At 38.9% G+C, this 18833-nt stretch overlaps 1 protein-coding gene across 2 annotated transcripts in view; it reads right to left on the bottom strand.

The window, feature by feature from the left end:
- The window catches only part of SEC22A (SEC22 homolog A, vesicle trafficking protein), an 81649-nt gene that overhangs the window by 31520 nt on the left and 31296 nt on the right, over nt 1–18833 (bottom strand). For both annotated transcript variants that reach the window (XM_043594334.1, XM_043594333.1), the window contains one exon: nt 1072–1187. In XM_043594334.1, the coding sequence (XP_043450269.1) occupies nt 1072–1187 (116 nt within the window). The remainder of the gene's footprint in view (nt 1–1071; nt 1188–18833) is intronic.

The following is an 18833-nucleotide window of genomic DNA, read 5'->3' as shown; positions in this document are numbered from 1 at the left end:
ACTGTGCCTGCAAGGGAAGAGGGGCTTTACCTGAGGGCTCATGATATTTGAAAGAAGAATTAAAAAGTCATGAGACACTCCTCCTCCCCACCGAAGGGACAGCTCAGCTGCCTGAAACTTGTGATGTGCTCTGCTACTGGCTTCAAAGAGCTGACGACATTCAGAGGGTACTCAGAATGGTACTCTCTGAGTGTTCCCCAAACAAAACAAGCAATTTTGAAAAAGAATATAAGGCATGTTAAGTGGTTTTTTTTACAAATGGTATTCTGAGCTTAATGCTGACCAAAAACAGAGAATTTATTTATATGTGCAAGTGTCAAGAAAAAAATCTTCAGAGAAAGTGAGCAGAAACAAAGGTAAGGAAAGCTGTCCAGTCTGAAATGTGCTAAACTTTAAGAAAGGAAGTTTCAAAAACTTTATAAAAGAGAAAAAGTTAGTATATTCTGATAGCCAGAGTCTCTGAGAAAACTCCACTGGAAAACAGAATCGTTGGCAATATTTGAAAAAAAAAAAAAATAGTGGTTTCTGGTAGCCTCCAATTAAAAAGGAAAAAAAAAAGGAGATAACAAGGTAGAAATACATAAAAGTGGGACAAAAACCTGCCCATAAACGCCCTCTTTTTTTTTTTCCATTCCTCTCTTTCCACTCAGATCCTTCTAGATCCAGCTCACCCCTCCTCCACAGTCTTCTCCTATCCTGACTCGCAGTGACTGCTCCTCTTCCAAACTCTATGTACTTGGTAATTATTGATGGATGGCTTTGCCCCCTCCCAATTCAACTCTAGGCTCTGAGACTGCAGTGTTCATGTCACACATACCTTGGTGTCCCCAGAGTATCCACCTACAGTGCCTCCTGCAGAGTAAATTATAAATAAATACATGCTAATTGAGTCAAAGAGGCCAACTAGAAATCATTGTTCTTAGAGGAAGGGGAGACCAGGGCTGGCATAAAGAATACAGAATTTGAGCATGCAACGTAAATTGTACTAATACCCAAATCAATTCAAAGCAACTGAGTAACAAGTAGAAGCAACAGGCACAGTCACCTGAAATTGCAAAATCAGCACAGTACCTGCAAAAGACTTTCTATGGCATGAAAACCTCGAATTAAATTCAGAGCTCCACATAAAAGACTGAGGATAAATGCCACAATTGCTGACAAAGTTGCTGGTTCTAGTCGCTGGTGAGCTGGAAAATAAAAGAAATGGTTAGAAATGAACACCACTATCTCATGTCAGCACCTAAACTTCTGTAAAATGAAATTCTTTGCTAAATATGTAAATTTAAGGGTCAAATACGGATTAATCTTCATAAAGTTATTTATTAATATGTTAGTAATTATTTTTTAATGCAAAATATCTTGGCAACATGACAGCTTCATTGCCCCGAACTCAAGTTCATTAAGTTCTTTTTCTCTAAATGTTAACAAAGACATCTAACTCGCACTTGGGGTATATGGTGCTAAGGAGGGCTCACATCTGGCAGTAAATCATGCAAAAAAAAAAAACACCTTACTGCCTAAATAGGTCTACCACTTGGAAGTAATTGCAAATATTTGCAAAGGTGACTTTCCTTGAGAAATCATTGCATAATTCCTATTTTACTGAAAATGCTTAGATAACATTTTTAAGGACAAACATAGCTTGCTTTTTTAAAGCCAAGCTCTCCATTATTTGGGTTCCAGGTCTAAAAATACCATGGGATATATGTGAAAGCTCCTATATAATCACCAATCTGAACTTCACAATAGAATAGAAGTTCATGATCTCTGAGGAGCATGTGAAGACCATGACAAATGTTAAAGCACTAGCTAAAAAAGAAAGTGACCAGTTTATCTCAACAAATGCATTCCCTTATCTGTCAGGGCTTCAGCAGGGTAAGACATTTAGTTATACCATAATTTCCCTTTATCCTCATGTTGGGCTTAACAAAATTAACAACAGAGTCTAAATGAAAATACAAAACTAAATACACAATCATCTAGACCTCAAAAGGAGAGAGAGACAGAGAAAGGACAGCAGAACTACAGTTAGATCATTTTATTTAAATCAATGAAGTGTAAAAGAGCTGACAATGAAGTTAATGAGGTGGAACATTAATATCAGGAAAGGCTTAAATCTTTGCAACTTATATTCAGCCCTTATAGCAGAAAAGTTTCCCTAAACAGGTCATTGAAACATAAAACCCCAAATATCACAAAAAGTATTTATTCCTCAAGTTCAGCAGAAAATGCTAATATGGGATAACATTTTCTTAAGTTTCTTCTGTGCCCAAGCTGATTGCTTGGTCTCTTAATCAGTTTCCTTGAGATTTTAATATGAAAACAAAAAATTCAATGTCTTTGTAAAGTATTAAGACTAAGTTGTATATCAGTAGAGAAAAAAAAGTCACAATTTAAAAATCTATGCAACTTGGGGTGCCTGGGTGACTCAGTCAGTTAAAAGTCCGATTTCAGCTCAGGTCATGATCTTGTGGTCTATGGGTTTGAACTCCACATCGGGCTCTGTGCTGACAGCTCAGAGCCTGGAGCCTGCTTTGGATTCTATGTCTCCATCTCTCTCTGCCCCTCTGTCTGCCCCTTCCTTGCTCACTCATTCTCTCTCTCAAAAATAAACATTAAAAAAAATTTTTTTTTAAATCTATGCAACCAGTCTACCAATTAGTCATGTTTTGTACTCTCTGTTCATCCCTCCCCACTCCTTCTCAGTAGTAAGGAAAAACTGGCCTCTAATAAGAAATCCTTAATATGAGCCTTAAAAATAAAACCTGACAACTGAACAGATTACATAAATCACACTTCTAAAATATACAAGCTTAGAAATCCAGGGAAGATGGCGGTGCAGGAGGACGCTGGGCTCACCTCATCCTGCCGGTCACTTAGATTCCACCCACACCTGCCTAAATAACCCAGAAAATGGCCAGAAGACTAGCAGAACAGACTCTCCAGAGCCAAGCATAGACGAGAGGCCCACGGAAGAGGGTAGGAAGGGCAGAGAGGCAGTGCGTGCTACACGGACTAGCAGGAGGGAGCTGGTGCAGTGGAGGGGCAGCCAGCCCGCCTAGCAAGGCAAAGCCCCTGAGTCTGGCTTGCAAAAGCGGAGGGGTCGGCCTGCGTGAGTCCTGACAGCCAGTGGGACTTAACATCTGGAATGTTATAAGTCAATAGCTCTGCTCAGAGAGCGTGAGGGTGAGAGGACAGGGGGAGGGACAGGTGTTGAGCCCTGGAAGACAGAGCTCAGCTCGGTGGGGAACAAAGGCGCTGGCCAGCGCCATCTCCCTTTCCCATCCCCCAGCCGAGCCGAAACCCCAAAGGGAACCAGTTCACTGAACTTGCCTGCACCGCGCAAACACCCAACACTGTGCTTCTGTGGATCCATCCCTCCGACGGGTTGGCCTCCCTCCCAGTGCTGCAGGACTACTCCCTCAGGGGACCACCGATAGCAAAGCAAGCTATGCCTGCCCCTTCCGCCCCTGTGCACCTTGCGGATCCACCCCGGCTAATACACCAGATCCCGTCAAAGCAGCACCACAAGCCTGGCAGTGTGCAAGTAGCCCAGACAGGGGCCACACCACTCCACAGTGAGTCCTGCCCCTGGGAGAGGGGAAGATAAGGTACAAACCAGTCTGACTGTGGCCCCAGCAGTGGGCTGGAGACAGACATCAGGTCTGACTGTGGCCCCCGCCACCAACACAAGTTACTCCAGACAGCACAGGGGAAGTGCCCTGCAGTTCTGCGCCACTCCAGGGACTATACAAAATGACAAAATAGAAGAACTCTCCTCAAAAGAAACTCCAGGAAGTAGCAACAGCTAACGAATTGAACAAAAATGATTTAAGCATTATAATGGAACAAGAATTTAGAATAATCATCATAAAACTAATCACTGGGCTTGAAAAAAGTACAGAGGACAGCAGAGAATCTATTGCAACAGAGATCAAGGAACTAAGAAATAGTCACGAGGAGCTAAAAAATGCTACAAATGAGGTGCAAAATAAAATGGAGGTGACCACCGCTCGGATTGAAGAGGCAGAGGAGAGAATAGGTGAATTAGAAGATAAAATTATGGAAAAAGAGGAAGCTGAGAAAAAGAGAGAAAAAATATCCAGGAGTGTGAGGGGAGATTAGAGAACTAAGTGATGCAATCAAACGCAACAATATCCGTATAATAGGAATTCCAGAAGAGGAAGCGAGAGAGAAAGGGGCTGAAGGTGTACTTGAACAAACCAGAGCTGAGAACTTCCCTGATCTGGGGAAGGAAAAAGGCATTGAAATCCAAGAGGCACAGAGAACTCCCTTCAGACATAACGTGAATCCATCTTCTGCACGACATATCATAGTGAAACTGGCAAAATATAAGGATAAAGAGAAATTCTGAAAGGGATAAACACACTCTAACATATAAAGGTTATTGCACCCAATAAGATTAGTGACAGACCTATCTACTGAAACTTGGCAGGCCAGAAAGGAATGGCAGGGAATCTTCAATGTGATGAACAGAAAAAATATGCAGCCGAGAATCCTTTATCCAGCAAGTCTGTCATTCAGAATAGAAGGAGAGATAAAGGTCTTCCCAAACAAACAAAAACTGAAGGAATTCATCACCACTAAACCAGCCCTACAAAGAGATCCTAAGGGGGATTCTGTGAGTTAAATGTTGCAAGGACCACAAAGTACCAGAGACATCACTACAAGCATGAAATCTACAGACATCACAATGACTCTAAACCCATATCTTTCTATAATAACACTGAATGTAAATTGACTAAATGCTCCAATCAAAAGACATAGGGTAACAGAATGGATAAAAAAACAAGACCCATCTACTTGCTGTCTACAAGAGACTCATTTTAGACCTGAGGACACCTTCAGATTGAAAGTGAGGGGATGGAGATCTATCTATCAGGCTACTGGAAGTCAAAAGAAAGCTGGAGTAGCCATACTTGTATCAGACAAACTAGACTTCAAATTAAAGGCTGTAACAAGAGATGAAGAACAGCATCATATAATAATTATAGGGTCTATCCATTAGGAAGAGCTAACAATTATAAATGTCTATGCGCTGAATACGGGAGCCCCCAAATATATTAAACAATTAATCACAAACATAAGCAACCTTATTGATAAGAATGTGGTAATTGCAGGGGACTTTAATACTCCACTTACAACAATGGATAGATCATCTAGACACAGGATCAATAAAGAAACAAGGGCCCTGAATGATACATTGGATCAGATGGACTTGACAGATATATTTAGAACTCTGCATCCCAAAGCAACAGAATATACTTTCTTCTCGAGTACACATGGAACATTCTCCAACATAGATCACATACTGGGTCACAAAACACCCCTTCATAAGTATACAAGAATTGAGATCATACCATGCATACTTTCAGACCACAATGCTATGAACACCCTACTAAAGAATGAATGGGTCAACCAGGCAATTAGAGAAGAAATTTAAAAATATATGGAAACAAATGAAAATGAAAATACAACAATCCAAATGCTTTGGGATGCAGCGAAGGCAGTCCTGAGACGAAAAGACATTGCAATCCAGCCCTATCTCAGGAAACAAGAAAAATCCCAAATACAAAATCTAACAGGACACTTAAAGGAAACAGAAGCAGGACAGCAAAGATACCCCAAACCCAGCAGAAGAAGAGAAATAATAAAGATCAGAGCAGAAATAAACAATATAGAATAAAAAAAAAAACCACTGTAGAGCAGATAAATGAAACCAAGAGTTGGTTTTTTGAAAAAATAAACAAAATTGATAAACCTCTAGCCATGCTTCTCAAAAAGAAAAGGGAGATGACCCAAATGGATAAAATCATGAATGAAAATGGAATTATTACAACCAATCCCTCAGAAATACAAGCAATTATCAGGGAATACTATGAAAAATTGTATGCCAACAAACTGGACAACCTGGAAGAAATGGACAAATTCCTAAGCACCTACACACTTCCAAAACTCAAACACGAAGAAATAGAAAGCTTGAACAGACCCATAACCAGCAAAGAAATTGAATCAGTTATCAAAAATCTCCCAACAAATAAGAGTCCAGGACCAGATGGCTTCCCAGGGGAATTCTACCAGACATTTAAAGCAGAGATAGGAGCGCCTGGGTGGCGCAGTCGGTTAAGCGTCTGACTTCAGCCAGGTCACGATCTCGCGGTCCGTGAGTCTGAGCCCCGCGTCAGGCTCTGGGCTGATGGCTCAGAGCCTGGAGCCTGTTTCCGATTCTGTGTCTCCCTCTCTCTCTGCCCCTCCCCCGTTCATGCTCTGTCTCTCTCTGTCCCAAAAATAAATAAACGTTGAAAAAAAAATTAAAAAAAAAATAAAGCAGAGATAATACCTATCCTTCTCAAGCTATTCCAAAAAACAAAAAGGGAAGAACAACTTCTAGACTCATTCTATGAAGCCAGCATTACTTTCATTCCTAAACCAGACAGAGACCCAGCAAAAAAAGAGAATCACAGGCCAATATCCCTGATGAATATGGATGCAAAAATTCTCAATAAGATATAGCAAATCAAATTCAACAGCATATAAAAAGAATTATTCACCATGATCAAGTGGGATTCATTCCTGGGCTGCAGGGCTGATTCAGCATTCACAAATCAATCAATGTAATACATCACATTAATAAAAAAGAAAAGATAAGAACCATATGATCCTGTCAATTGATGCAGAAAAAGCATTTGACAAAATTCAGCATCCTTTCTTAATAAAAACCCTCAAGAAAGTCGGGATAGAAGGAACATACTTAAACATGAAAAAAGCCATTTATGAAAAGCTCACAGCTAATATCATCTTCAATGGGGAAAAACTGAGAGCTTTCTCCCTGAGATCAGGAACATGACAGGGATGTCCTCTTTCACCACTGTTGTTTAACATAGTGTTGAAGTGCTAGCATCAGCAATTAGACAACAAAAGGAAATCAAAGGCATCAAAATTGGCAATGATGAAGTCAAGCTTTCACTTTTTGCAGATGACATGATATTATACATGGAAAATCCGACAGACTCCACCAAAAGTCTCTTAGAACTGATACATGAATTCAGCAAAGTTGCAGGATACAAAATCAATGTACAGAAATCAATTGCATTCTTATACACTAATAATGAAACAACAGAAAGACAAATAAGAAACTGATCCCATTCACAATTGCACCAAGCATAAAATACCTAGGAATAAACCTAACCAAAGATGTAAAAGATCTGTATGCTGAAAACTATAGAAAGCTTATGAAGGAAACTGAAGAAGATATGAAGAAATGGAAAACATTCCATGCTCATGGATTGGAAGAATAAATATTGTCAAAATGTCAATACTACCCAAAGCTACCTACACATTCAATGCAATCCCAATCAAAATTGCACCAGCATTCTTCTCAAAACTAGAACAAGCAATCCTAAAATTCACATGGAACCACAAAAGGCCTCGAATAGCCAAAATAATTTTGAAGAAGAAGACCAAAGCAGGAGGCATTTAGCCTCTACTACAAAGCTGTAATCATCAAGACAGCATGGTATTGGCACAAAAACAGACACACAGACCACTGGAATAGAACCCCCAGAACTAGACCCACAAACGTATGGCCAACTAATCTTTGACAAAGCAGGAAAGAATATCCAGTGGAAAAAAGACAGTCTCTTTAACAAATGGTGCTGAGAGAACTGGACAGCAACATGCAGAAGGTTGAAACTAGACCACTTTCTCACACCATTCACAAAAATAAACTCAAAATGGATAAAGGACCTGAATGTGAGACAGGAAACCATCAAAACCCTAGAGGAGAAAGCAGGAAAAGACCTCTCTGACCTCAGCCGTAGCAATTTCTTACTGGACACATCCCCAAAGGCAAGGGAATTAAAGCAAAAATGACCTATTGGGACCTCATGAAGATAAAAAGCTTCTGCACAGCAAAGGAAACAACCAACAAAACTAAAAGGCAACCAACGGAATGGGAAAAGATATTTGCAAATGACATATCGGACAAAGGGCTAGTATCCAAAATCTATAAAGAGCTCACCAAACTCCACACCCGAAAAACAAAGAACCCAGTGAAGAAATGGGCAGAAAACATGAATAGACACTTCTCTAAAGAAGACATCCAGATGGCCAACAGGCACATGAAAAGATGCTCAACATTGCTCCTCATTAGGGAAATACAAATCAAAACCACACTCAGATATCACCTCATGCCAGTCAGAGTGGCTAAAGTGAACAAATCAGGAGACTATAGATGCTGGTGAAGATGTGGAGAAATGGGAACCCTCTTGCACTGTTGGTGGGAATGCAAACTGGTGTAGCCCCTCTGGAAAACAGTGTGGAGGTTCCTCAGAAAATTAAAAATAGACCTACCCTATGACCCAGCAATAGCACTGCTAGGAATTTACCCAAGGAGTAGGTGCTGATGCACAGAGGCACTTGTACCCCAATGTTTATACCAGCACTTTCAACAATGGCCATATTACGGAAAGAGCCTAAATGTCCATCAACTGATGAATGGATAAAGAAATTGTGATTTATATACACAATGGAATACTACATGGCAATGAGAAAGAATGAAATATGGCCTTTTGTAGGAACGTGGATAGAACTGGAGAGTGTTATGCTAAGGGCAATAAGTCATACGGAGAGAGACAGATACCATATGTTTTCACTCTTATGTGGATCCTGAGAAACTTAACAGAAGACCATGGGGGAGGGGAAGGAAAAAAAAAAGTTAGAGAGGGAGGAAGCAAAACATAAGAGACTCTTACAAACGGAGAATAAACTAAGGGTTGATGGGGGGTGGGAGGGAGGGGTGGGTGGGTGATGGGTATTGAGGAGGGCATCTGTTGGGATGAGCACTGGGTATTGAATGGAAACCAATTTGACAATAAATTTCATATTTTAAAAAAATAAAATAAATAAAATATACAAGCTTACCTTACAAAAAAGACACAAATAATATGCTGTAGTATAATTTAAAAATCTCAGCTATATATGGTTAGGTACAGAAGGGCCATTCTTGAATGGAAAAATATTAACATTTTAATATGCTGATCAGTATCTATTTAAGAAATAAATAATATGACTAGATAAATATTAAGTTTCTACTATTTGTCTCTTGGCCTTGGAACCTCTCTTTATAATTATAGCATACAATTTATTATTTACTATTAAAATTATTTACAAATGACCAGAAATATTTTTAAAAGCATGAAAACAAATGACAAGCCTCTTTTAAAAAGGACAAGGCATGTATTATGCTGAAGGATAGACTGGAGCTATGCCAAATCACTGTGGGAAAGAAATTCTCTAGTAGAGATTCACCCACTCCCACCCCTTCCCCACCAGGACCTGTGGGCATGGTTACCAAGAAAAAATTTCAACAATATACCACATGAGGGTGACAATCCTTAAGGACAATTTCTCATGTTAACAAACTGAATAAGATACTTAATCACATTTTAATGTATTTATTATGTGATATATGCTATTTTCTATTTCAGTAAAATAAATTTTAGATGTTATTATGCATAAATGCTTACTTCACACTTCAATTTGGCACTATGATAGGCACTACTAAGTACAGAGTGGATTTGGAACAATGAGAGGCAATGTAGAAAAAAAAAACATGTTGCTGAATCCAAAGCAGTGTCACCTGGTCAGTTTTTGTTCTGTTTTTGCTATTATTGTCTTCTGCTACAATGCCTTTTCTTTAATTAGTCTCCTGGAGCCCAATATGGCATTTTCAAGACAAAATTAAATTTTTCATGAAGCAATGATTAATGAAGAGTTTACAAAAGTTCCTAAAGAAGAGTAAATCTCTTGGAACCAAAACACTACTGCTTATAGAGAATTAATATATTTATTCAGCAATTATTCTTTGGCACGATTCTGTATAAGATGCTGTGCTTTAGAAAATACAAAAAATGGGGGCCCCGGGTGGCTCAGTCAGTTAAGCATCCAACTCTTCATTTGCCTCAGGTCATTATCTCATGGTTTGTGAGATCAAGCCCCATGTCCAGCTCTGCACTGACAGTGTGGGATTGGGATTCTCTGCTTGGGATTCTCTCTCTGCCCCTCCCCCGTTCTCTCTTTCTCTCTCTCAAAATAAATAAACTTAAAAAAAAAAAAAAGGGATTACAAAAAATGATTTACACAATCTGCCCTCAAGATACTTCAAGTCTTTTGAAGGGAAAAAGATAAGCCTATGAAAGTAAAGCATTCTAAAGTAACAGAGTTAAGGAATTCTGAAAAGGAAAGATAAGTAGGAGGAAGGTGGTGATATAGGGGTGGTAAGAAAACCAGGGAAGATCTTTAAAGATGATTAAAATTTAGACAGATACAAATGGGAAGAACGGTATTTCATGCAGACAAAAGAATGTTTAGCATAGAAGTGGAAATGAGACACAAATAATAAAAGCATAAATAACTACTACCTCTGCCAATCCTACTAACAGTGGCTGCCTTCAATATGCCAGGCACAAGTGTTTATATGCATATCTCATTTCATCCTTCTAAGAATCCACTGAAGTAGACACTATAATTATCCCTGTTCTTTTCAGACAGGAAACTAAGCTTTAGGGAGATTCAGTAATTTGCCCAAAGTAAGTAAATGAATTGGGATGTAAATCCAGGTAGCCTGACTATACAACGCATTCTCTTAACCACTTTGCCATTGGGCATTCCTAGCGGTTTTGTTTGACTTAAAACGATGTTTATGAAGAGTAGGAAGAAATAAGGTCAGAAAGGGAGATTGAAGCAAATTTATAGACATTTGGAAATACGAGGCTAAAAATTATGAGCAAGTTAGACAATGGGGAAACACTGAAGAGTAAAAGACTGATATGATTAAAGCTATGCTTAAAGAATATTAATCTATTAATGGATTGTAGAGATTAAAAGCAGGAAGACTATTTTTTCAGTGCTTTCTCGCTAGGTACGCATCATCCCACTTATCCTTCAAAATGCAGTGTTTCATAAGGCAGGAATGACTAACTTGGTGTCTGAATTTTCTCATCGGTAAATGGAAGTTAAATAATTTGCTGTAAGTCAGACAGCTAGTAAGTGTCATCTTCACAATTAGCACTTGGGTCTATCTGTAAGACTGCAAAGCCCATGCTCTTTCTACAAATCTACCTTAGGAAGTTCATTAGAGAGTCATTGTAAAAGACTGACTGAAATAAGGGCCTAAATTAGGATAATGACAGCAGGAATGAAGAAGAAAGAGGTAAGTAATATTATATATTACAGGGGTTAAAATTAGTAGATATAGCAACTAATTAGATATGGGGGACAAAAGGGAAAAAAATCAAAGAAAATGTCAAGGTTTTAAGTGTGGATGATTGGAAAGATGAGGGTGCTACCAACAAACCCACCAGAAGAAACTCAGGTTTGATCAAGAATGGAGACACTGTGGGGTGCCTAGGTGTCTCAGTCAGTTATGCGTTCATCTTCGGCTCAGGTCATGATCTCATGGTCCGTGAGTTTGAGCCCCATGTCAGGCTCTGTGCTGACAGCTCAGAGCCTGGACCCTGCTTCGGATTCTGCGTCTCCTTCTGTCTCTCTGCCCCTCCCCTGCTCATGCTCTGTCTCTCTCTCTCAAAAATATATAAACATTAAAAAAAAAAAAAAGAAAAGAAAAAGCTTTAAAAAAAAAGAATGGAGACATTTTAAAGATCTCAAACTTGTAGTGATAATGAGGCATGTTTCACAAGCAAGGGAAGAATGGAACAGTAGTGGAGCTGGAGAAACACATGAGGTCTGCCTCTGAAAGGAAGGGTTGGGGTGAGATTACTAAAGAAAGTAGGCCAAGGGCAAATCCTTGGTAAACACTACCTTTACCAAGAGGAAGAGGAGTCAGGCAAGACAGATGTAGAAGAACAAGAGGAGGAAAGAGCTTAATGAAGCCTAGGAAGGGGAGGACATCTGGAAGAAAGATATGGTAACAACACCTATGGACAGACCAAAGACAGTCTGAACTCAAAAAGATAAAAAGATTATTAGATTTATTGACTAAGGTTGTTGACCCTTTATAAAACTTTCAGAGGAGCGGTTGAAGACAAAATTCGGACTGCAAGAGGTTAAATAACTGTTGATGGTAAGAGATGGAAGCATTAAGTGAATGCTACTGCAGTTTAACAGGATGACAAGTTGACAGATATACTAGGACTGAGAAATAACTATTTTTCCTCCGTAATGGGGTGGAAAAGGGAGATTTTAATACATTTATAGGTGGAATGAAAAAATTCAGTGAAAAGGACACAGAAGAGTCAAGAGAAAGGAAAAATTACGAAAGAGAATACCAGAACAGTCATTATGAAGATTCAAGAAGATAGTACCATTCTAACCTTCAAACCTCGTAATACCACAGTGCCTATTCTTTGAGCAAGGACAAAGTTCAGGAGGTATAGTCATTCAATGATGCCCCAAATATCTGGAAAAACAGGTTTGGGAACATTCAAGAGAAATTTCAGGTCGGTTCCATCTAAATGAGCATAACTTATTGCTAAATTATGACTGAATGAGACTAATTTTATGGTATTAAAAACACACTTCTCATCAGTGAGGCCCTTTCTTATCATCGTCTGTCAAAAGCCTGCATGTCCTTCAAGTCCCCAGGGCCTAAAAGTGGTACTTCCTATTTCCCTCTGTTGATCTCCCTTGGAACATGTATCACATTTTCTCTCCTATTTTACTTATTGGTGTATGCATGCAAGCTCCACCGCTAATATTTATTCAAAACAAATGAAAACCTGTCAACAAAAGATGATGTCTGTAATAGCTTTATAATCCCAAACTGGAAACAAGTGAATGTCCATCAGCAGGAGAATGAATAAACAGATTGTGGCACGTTCATACAATGACTACTACTCGGCAATAAAAAGGATCAAACTACAGAGACATACTGTATGACACTGTACTAAAAGAAGCTGAACACAGGAGTCATACTATATAATCTTGTTTATATAAAGTTCTAGAGCAAACAAAACTAAAAATAACTTGAGTGTAAAAAATCCAAACAATGGTTGTCGGGGGGGGGGGGGGGGGGGGGCGGGGGCAGAGATTTGGAAGAGACAGGAAGGACCTTCATGGGGAGATGGAAATGTTCTATATTGTGATGGGGTATGTATTAGGTTTTTTTATCATATTCTGTATTTCTGATGCTTTGATATCTTGGGGCCTTGCTGACCCTAAAGGATGGCCTAATCCCTAGAGATAGCAAACAACTTACCTGCAAGAGTGCTTTTCAAAACCAAACTCCCTAATGCACAGCCCACACTTTATCTCCTCTATGGGGCTCTCAGACTCAGGTCCACTATCCCCCTGCCAAATCATCCCCTTAGTATCAGACAACTAAGAACAGCCCTATGTCCCAGAGCCTGCTAGAAGTATTGAAGCTACCCAATCCTAAACTTGCCCCTCCAGGTCCTTCCTGGGGAAAACACAAAAGAGGCTCTTGCTCACATTTTCCTCCCACTCCTTTACCTCCTGACCAACACTAACACTTCCCCACGTGGTCCCTGGTGTAGTACGCACCCTTCTCTTGGGACTGGAGTATAACAAACTACCTTTTCAGTGGCAGATGTCTTCTGATCTGTTGACCTTTCATACTTGAATAATAAAATCTCTACTTTAAAACAGAGTGTGGTTTACACAAATATATCTGTGTATCTAAAACACATGACAAAGATTTGTGCATTTTAGTATGTGCTAATTTCCCTTAAAGAATCACAGAAATATATTATCAAGTAGATGAGTGCAGAGTGGATAGAGATACAGATGAAACAAGAATGGCAAAATGCTGATACAGTTATAGCTGGGTGATGAGTACCTAAGAGTTCATTATACCATTCTGTTTACTTTGTATATGTTTAAATTTTTTCCATAATAAAATGTTTCAAAAAGAAAACAAAAAAGGTAAAAGTATGACATGGTATTTAACTTAACATATTGACCCTCTGATCCAGTATATGTAGACTTCAGAAAATAATAATAGAGAAAAAAATTCACGCTAGACTGTTGGAAGAGGAGTCAAAAGGTCAGAAAGAGAAAAAAGTCAAGAAATCAAAATGTAACAGAGAAAAAGACCTGAAAAGTAATGTCTGTCAAAAAACTATTAACCAGGGGCGCCTGGGTGGCGCAGTCGGTTAAGCGTCCGACTTCAGCCAGGTCACGATCTCGCGGTCCGTGAGTTCAAGCCCCGCGTCGGGCTCTGGGCTGATGGCTCAGAGCCTGGAGCCTGTTTCCGATTCTGTGTCTCCCTCTCTCTCTGCCCCTCCCCCGTTCATGCTCTGTCTCTCTCTGTCCCAAAAATAAATAAAAGTTGAAAAAAAAATTTAAAAAAAAAAAAAAAAACTATTAACCAGACTCCAAAATAAAGTAAATAATTTTATTTAGGAAAACAAAAAAGCTAAAATAGGAAAACATACTTAAACTCAGAGACTACAGAAAATATTATGCAGGCTTGGTCTGGATTAAAAGAAAACTTTATGTTAATATTAAAATAAGTTCTAATTGTGTATTACTTTAATAAAAAAACTTCTCTTTCTTAGAACAATATCAAATCCCAAATTCCCCCCGTTTTTCAAGTGTCTGCTGTCTGGTGATCCAGGATACCATTACAGTCTTCAGGTTAAAGTGGGGACTTACAGAAGTCAAGTAATACATGGACTTTTTCATAATCTGTCTGTTGGTAGGTCAACTTGGATGGACCCTATCCTAAATTAAAAGTTGATCTTCTAATATAAAGAAATGGAAAAACATTCCGTGCTCATGGATTGGAAGAATAAATACTGTCAAAATGTCAATACTACCCAAAGCTATCTACACATTCAATGCAATCCCAATCAAAATTGCACCAGCATTCTTCTCAAAACTAGAACAAGCAATCCTAAAATTCACATGGAACCACAAAAGGCCTCGAATAGCCAAAATAATTTTGAAGAAGAAGACCAAAGCAGGAGGTATCACAATCCCAGACTTTAGCCTCTACTACAAAGCTGTAATCATCAAGACAGCATGGTATTGGCACAAAAACAGACACACAAGACCACTGGAATAGAATAGAAACCCCAGAACTAGACCCACAAACGTATGGCCAACTAATCTTTGACAAAGCAGGAAAGAATATCCAGTGGAAAAAAGACAGTCTCTTTAACAAATGGTGCTGGGAGAACTGGACAGCAACATGCAGAAGGATGAAACTAGACCACTTTCTCACACCATTCACAAAAATAAACTCAAAATGGATAAAGGACCTGAATGTGAGACAGGAAACCATCAAAACCCTAGAGGAGAAAGCAGGAAAAGACCTCTGACCTCAGCCGTAGCAATTTCTTACTGGACACATCCCCAAAGGCAAGGGAATTAAAAGCAAAATTGAACTACTGGGACCTTATGAAGATAAAAAGCTTCTGCACAGCAAAGGAAACAACCAACAAAACTAAAAGGCAACCAACGGAATGGGAAAAGATATTTGCAAATGACATATCGGACAAAGGGCTAGTATCCAAAATCTATAAAGAGCTCACCAAACTCCACACCCGAAAAACAAAGAACCCAGTGAAGAAATGGGCAGAAAACATGAATAGACACTTCTCTAAAGAAGACATCCAGATGGCCAACAGGCACATGAAAAGATGCTCAACGTCGCTCCTCATCAGTGAAATACAAATCAAAACCACACTCAGATATCACCTCACGCCAGTCAGAGTGGCTAAAGTGAACAAATCAGGAGACTATAGATGCTGGAGAGGATGTGGAGCAACGGGAACCCTCTTGCACTGTTGGTGGGAATGCAAACTGGTGTAGCCCCTCTGGAAAACAGTGTGGAGGTTCCTCAGAAAATTAAAAATAGACCTACCCTATGACCCAGCAATAGCACTGCTAGGAATTTACCCAAGGGATACAGGAGTACTGATGCATAGCGGCACTTGTACCCCAATGTTTATAGCAGCACTCTCAACAATAGCCAAATTATGGAAAGAGCCTAAATGTCCATCAACTGATGAATGGATAAAGAAATTGTGGTTTATATACACAATGGAGTACTACGTGGCAATGAGAAAGAATGAAATATGGCCTTTTGTAGCAACATGGATGGAACTGGAGAGTGTGATGCTAAGTGAAATAAGCCATACAAAGAAAGACAGATACCGTATGATTTCACGCTTATGTGGATCCTGAGAAACTTAACAGAAGACCATGGGGGAGGGGAAGAAAAAAAAAAAAAAGAAGTTAGAGTGGGAGAGCGCCAAAGCATAAGAGACTCTTAAAAACTGAGAACAAACTGAAGGTTGATGGGGGGTGGGAGGGAGGAGTTGGTGGGTGATGGGTATTGAGGAGGGCACCTTTTGGGATGAGCACTGGGTGTTGTATGGAAACCAATTTGACAATAAACTTCATATATTGAAAAAAAAATTGATCTTCTAGATCCTGAGTGTGTACATTAATGTACAGATATTCTGGCAGTAACATTGACTGCTAGACCTATGGAATTAAACCTTTAGAGAAGAAAAGGCCAAGATAAGTCTTGGAGCTTCCCCTACCCAAACCTGATCAAAATATTATTCCCTAAAGTAACTGTAGAAATCCGTGTCATCATCCAAAGCTTCTTAATATATGCACAGATGGTGATTCCTACTACACACCTATTTACTCCAGTTGAAGGTTCCAAAATGGAAGTGTCTTAGAGGATGACAACATATTACTGTGGGTTCCAACTGCATGCTTTTCCAGACACAGTCTCCATATGGATCAATTAATTTCATAACATGTAGGTACTAATTTGCTAACACTTTTCTCTCTATCCTAATTAAAAGAAAATCAGAATCATTTTTGCTTTTACTTGATAGAGATAGCAGTATATTCACTATATTGCCACTAGGTTATATCAACTCTGAGCCAGAGATTAGTCTATAGCAGGAGTTGGCAAACTATGACCCACAGGCCAAATCTAACCCACCACCTATTTGTGCAAACAAAGCCTTACTGCAACACAGCTTCACCTATTCTTTTACATAATGACTACGGTTGTTTTTGTACGATACTAGTAGAGTGGAGTAGTTGCAACAGAGACCATTTAGCCTGTAAAACCTAAAATATTTGCTATCTGGTCACTTACAAAAAAAATTCTGTTGACTCTTGGCCTACAAGGACCCAACATCTTTTTTTTTTTTAATTTTTTTTTAGTATTTATTTTTGAGAGAGAGACAGAGTGTGAGCAGGGGAGGAGCAGAGAGAGAGGGAGACACAGAATCCGAAGCAGGCTCCAGGCTCCAAGCTGTCAGCACGGAGCCTGACGTGGGGCTCAAACTCACAAACCACGAGATCATGAACTGAGCCGAAGTCAGATGCTCAACTGACTGAGCCACCCAGGCACCCTGAACAAGGACCCAACATTTAACACCTCATATAACATTATATTGGCTCACTTTGTTGATGACCCCATGCTGATAGGATCTGAAGAAAAGATAGTTTATGCCTTAGGTTAGATACCCTGGGATGATACATGTATGCCCAAGTGTGGAAAATAATAAAATTATAGAAGCCTACCGCCTTCAGTCAAGTACCTGGTGGTTAAAAGTCTAGGGGATAGTGAAAGTAAAGATTAAGTTGCACCGTGCAATCCACACCACTAAGAAAAGATACACTGCTGAGTATGCCTTTCTAGTTTTCAAAAGCAACATTACTAGACTTGGGTACACTGCTCCAACATGTTCACTGTAATGAAAATGGTTGAGGAGAGCCAAAGCAACAGAAAGATTGAGACTGCATTACAGGACACTTTGCCACTCAGTCCTTAGGCCTCATGTTATCTAATGGTGTCCAAAATATAAAAAGAAGAGACAATGTTTTAATTCTGTAGCAAATTTGGAAAGAAAGAATCATAAAAAAGGTTCCTGGGTTTTGAAGCAATGACATGGCCTGTAAGCAAAAAACAAACAAACCAACAAACAAAAACCCCAAGAAAAACAAAAAAACAAAAAACTGTTTTCAATTTGAGAAGTAGTTCCTGGCTTAAACCTAGTGGCCCTACCATGAAATATCAGATATATTCTATAAACCCTAAAGCAACTGTAAAAACAAATGAAACAAAGAGGTATAAGTCAATACAGAACAGAAAATGGATCAAAAAATAGGCAGAAAAAGAGAAAGATGACCAAAACCAGTCTGGATAAAAAGAAAATAGCCAAGATGGTAGGTTTAAACACAACCACATCAATAATCACATTATTAAAATCATCATCATCATCATCATCACCATCACATTAAATTTAAGTGGTCTAAACACCTAAATAAAAAGCAGATATGATCAACCTGGATTTTTTCCCAACAGACCCAACTAAATAATACCTACAAGAAATCACTGTAAACAGAAAGACACAGTGGTTAAAAGAAAAATGACAGAAAAAGATAAATCATTCCAACACTTAAAAAAGAAGTTAGAATGGCTGTATTAATAAAATAGATTGCAGAATTAAGATTATTACTAGGAATAAAGGTCATTTCAAACTGACAAAGAAGTCTATACACCAAAAGAACAATCCTAAATATTTAACAAGCTATAAAATATATAAAATAAAAACTGACAGACCTAAAAGGAGAAAGATATAAATGCACAAATCTAGTCAGACATTTCAACACAACTTTTTCAGTAATTGACAGAAGTAGACAGAAAATCAGAAAGCATACAAAAGATTTGAACAGTATCAACCAACTTGATCTTTATGACACTTATAGAACACTCCACCCTACAATTATACACATTCTTTTCAACACATAACACAGAAAAATGGCCAAAATAGAACACATTCTGAGAGAGCAAA

This window comes from Prionailurus bengalensis, chromosome C2 (assembly GCF_016509475.1).
Source record: "Prionailurus bengalensis isolate Pbe53 chromosome C2, Fcat_Pben_1.1_paternal_pri, whole genome shotgun sequence".
Taxonomy (NCBI): Eukaryota; Metazoa; Chordata; class Mammalia; order Carnivora; family Felidae; genus Prionailurus; species Prionailurus bengalensis.
The sequence above is the reverse complement of the archived record's forward strand: the minus strand, read 5'-3'. Positions and strand labels throughout refer to the sequence as shown.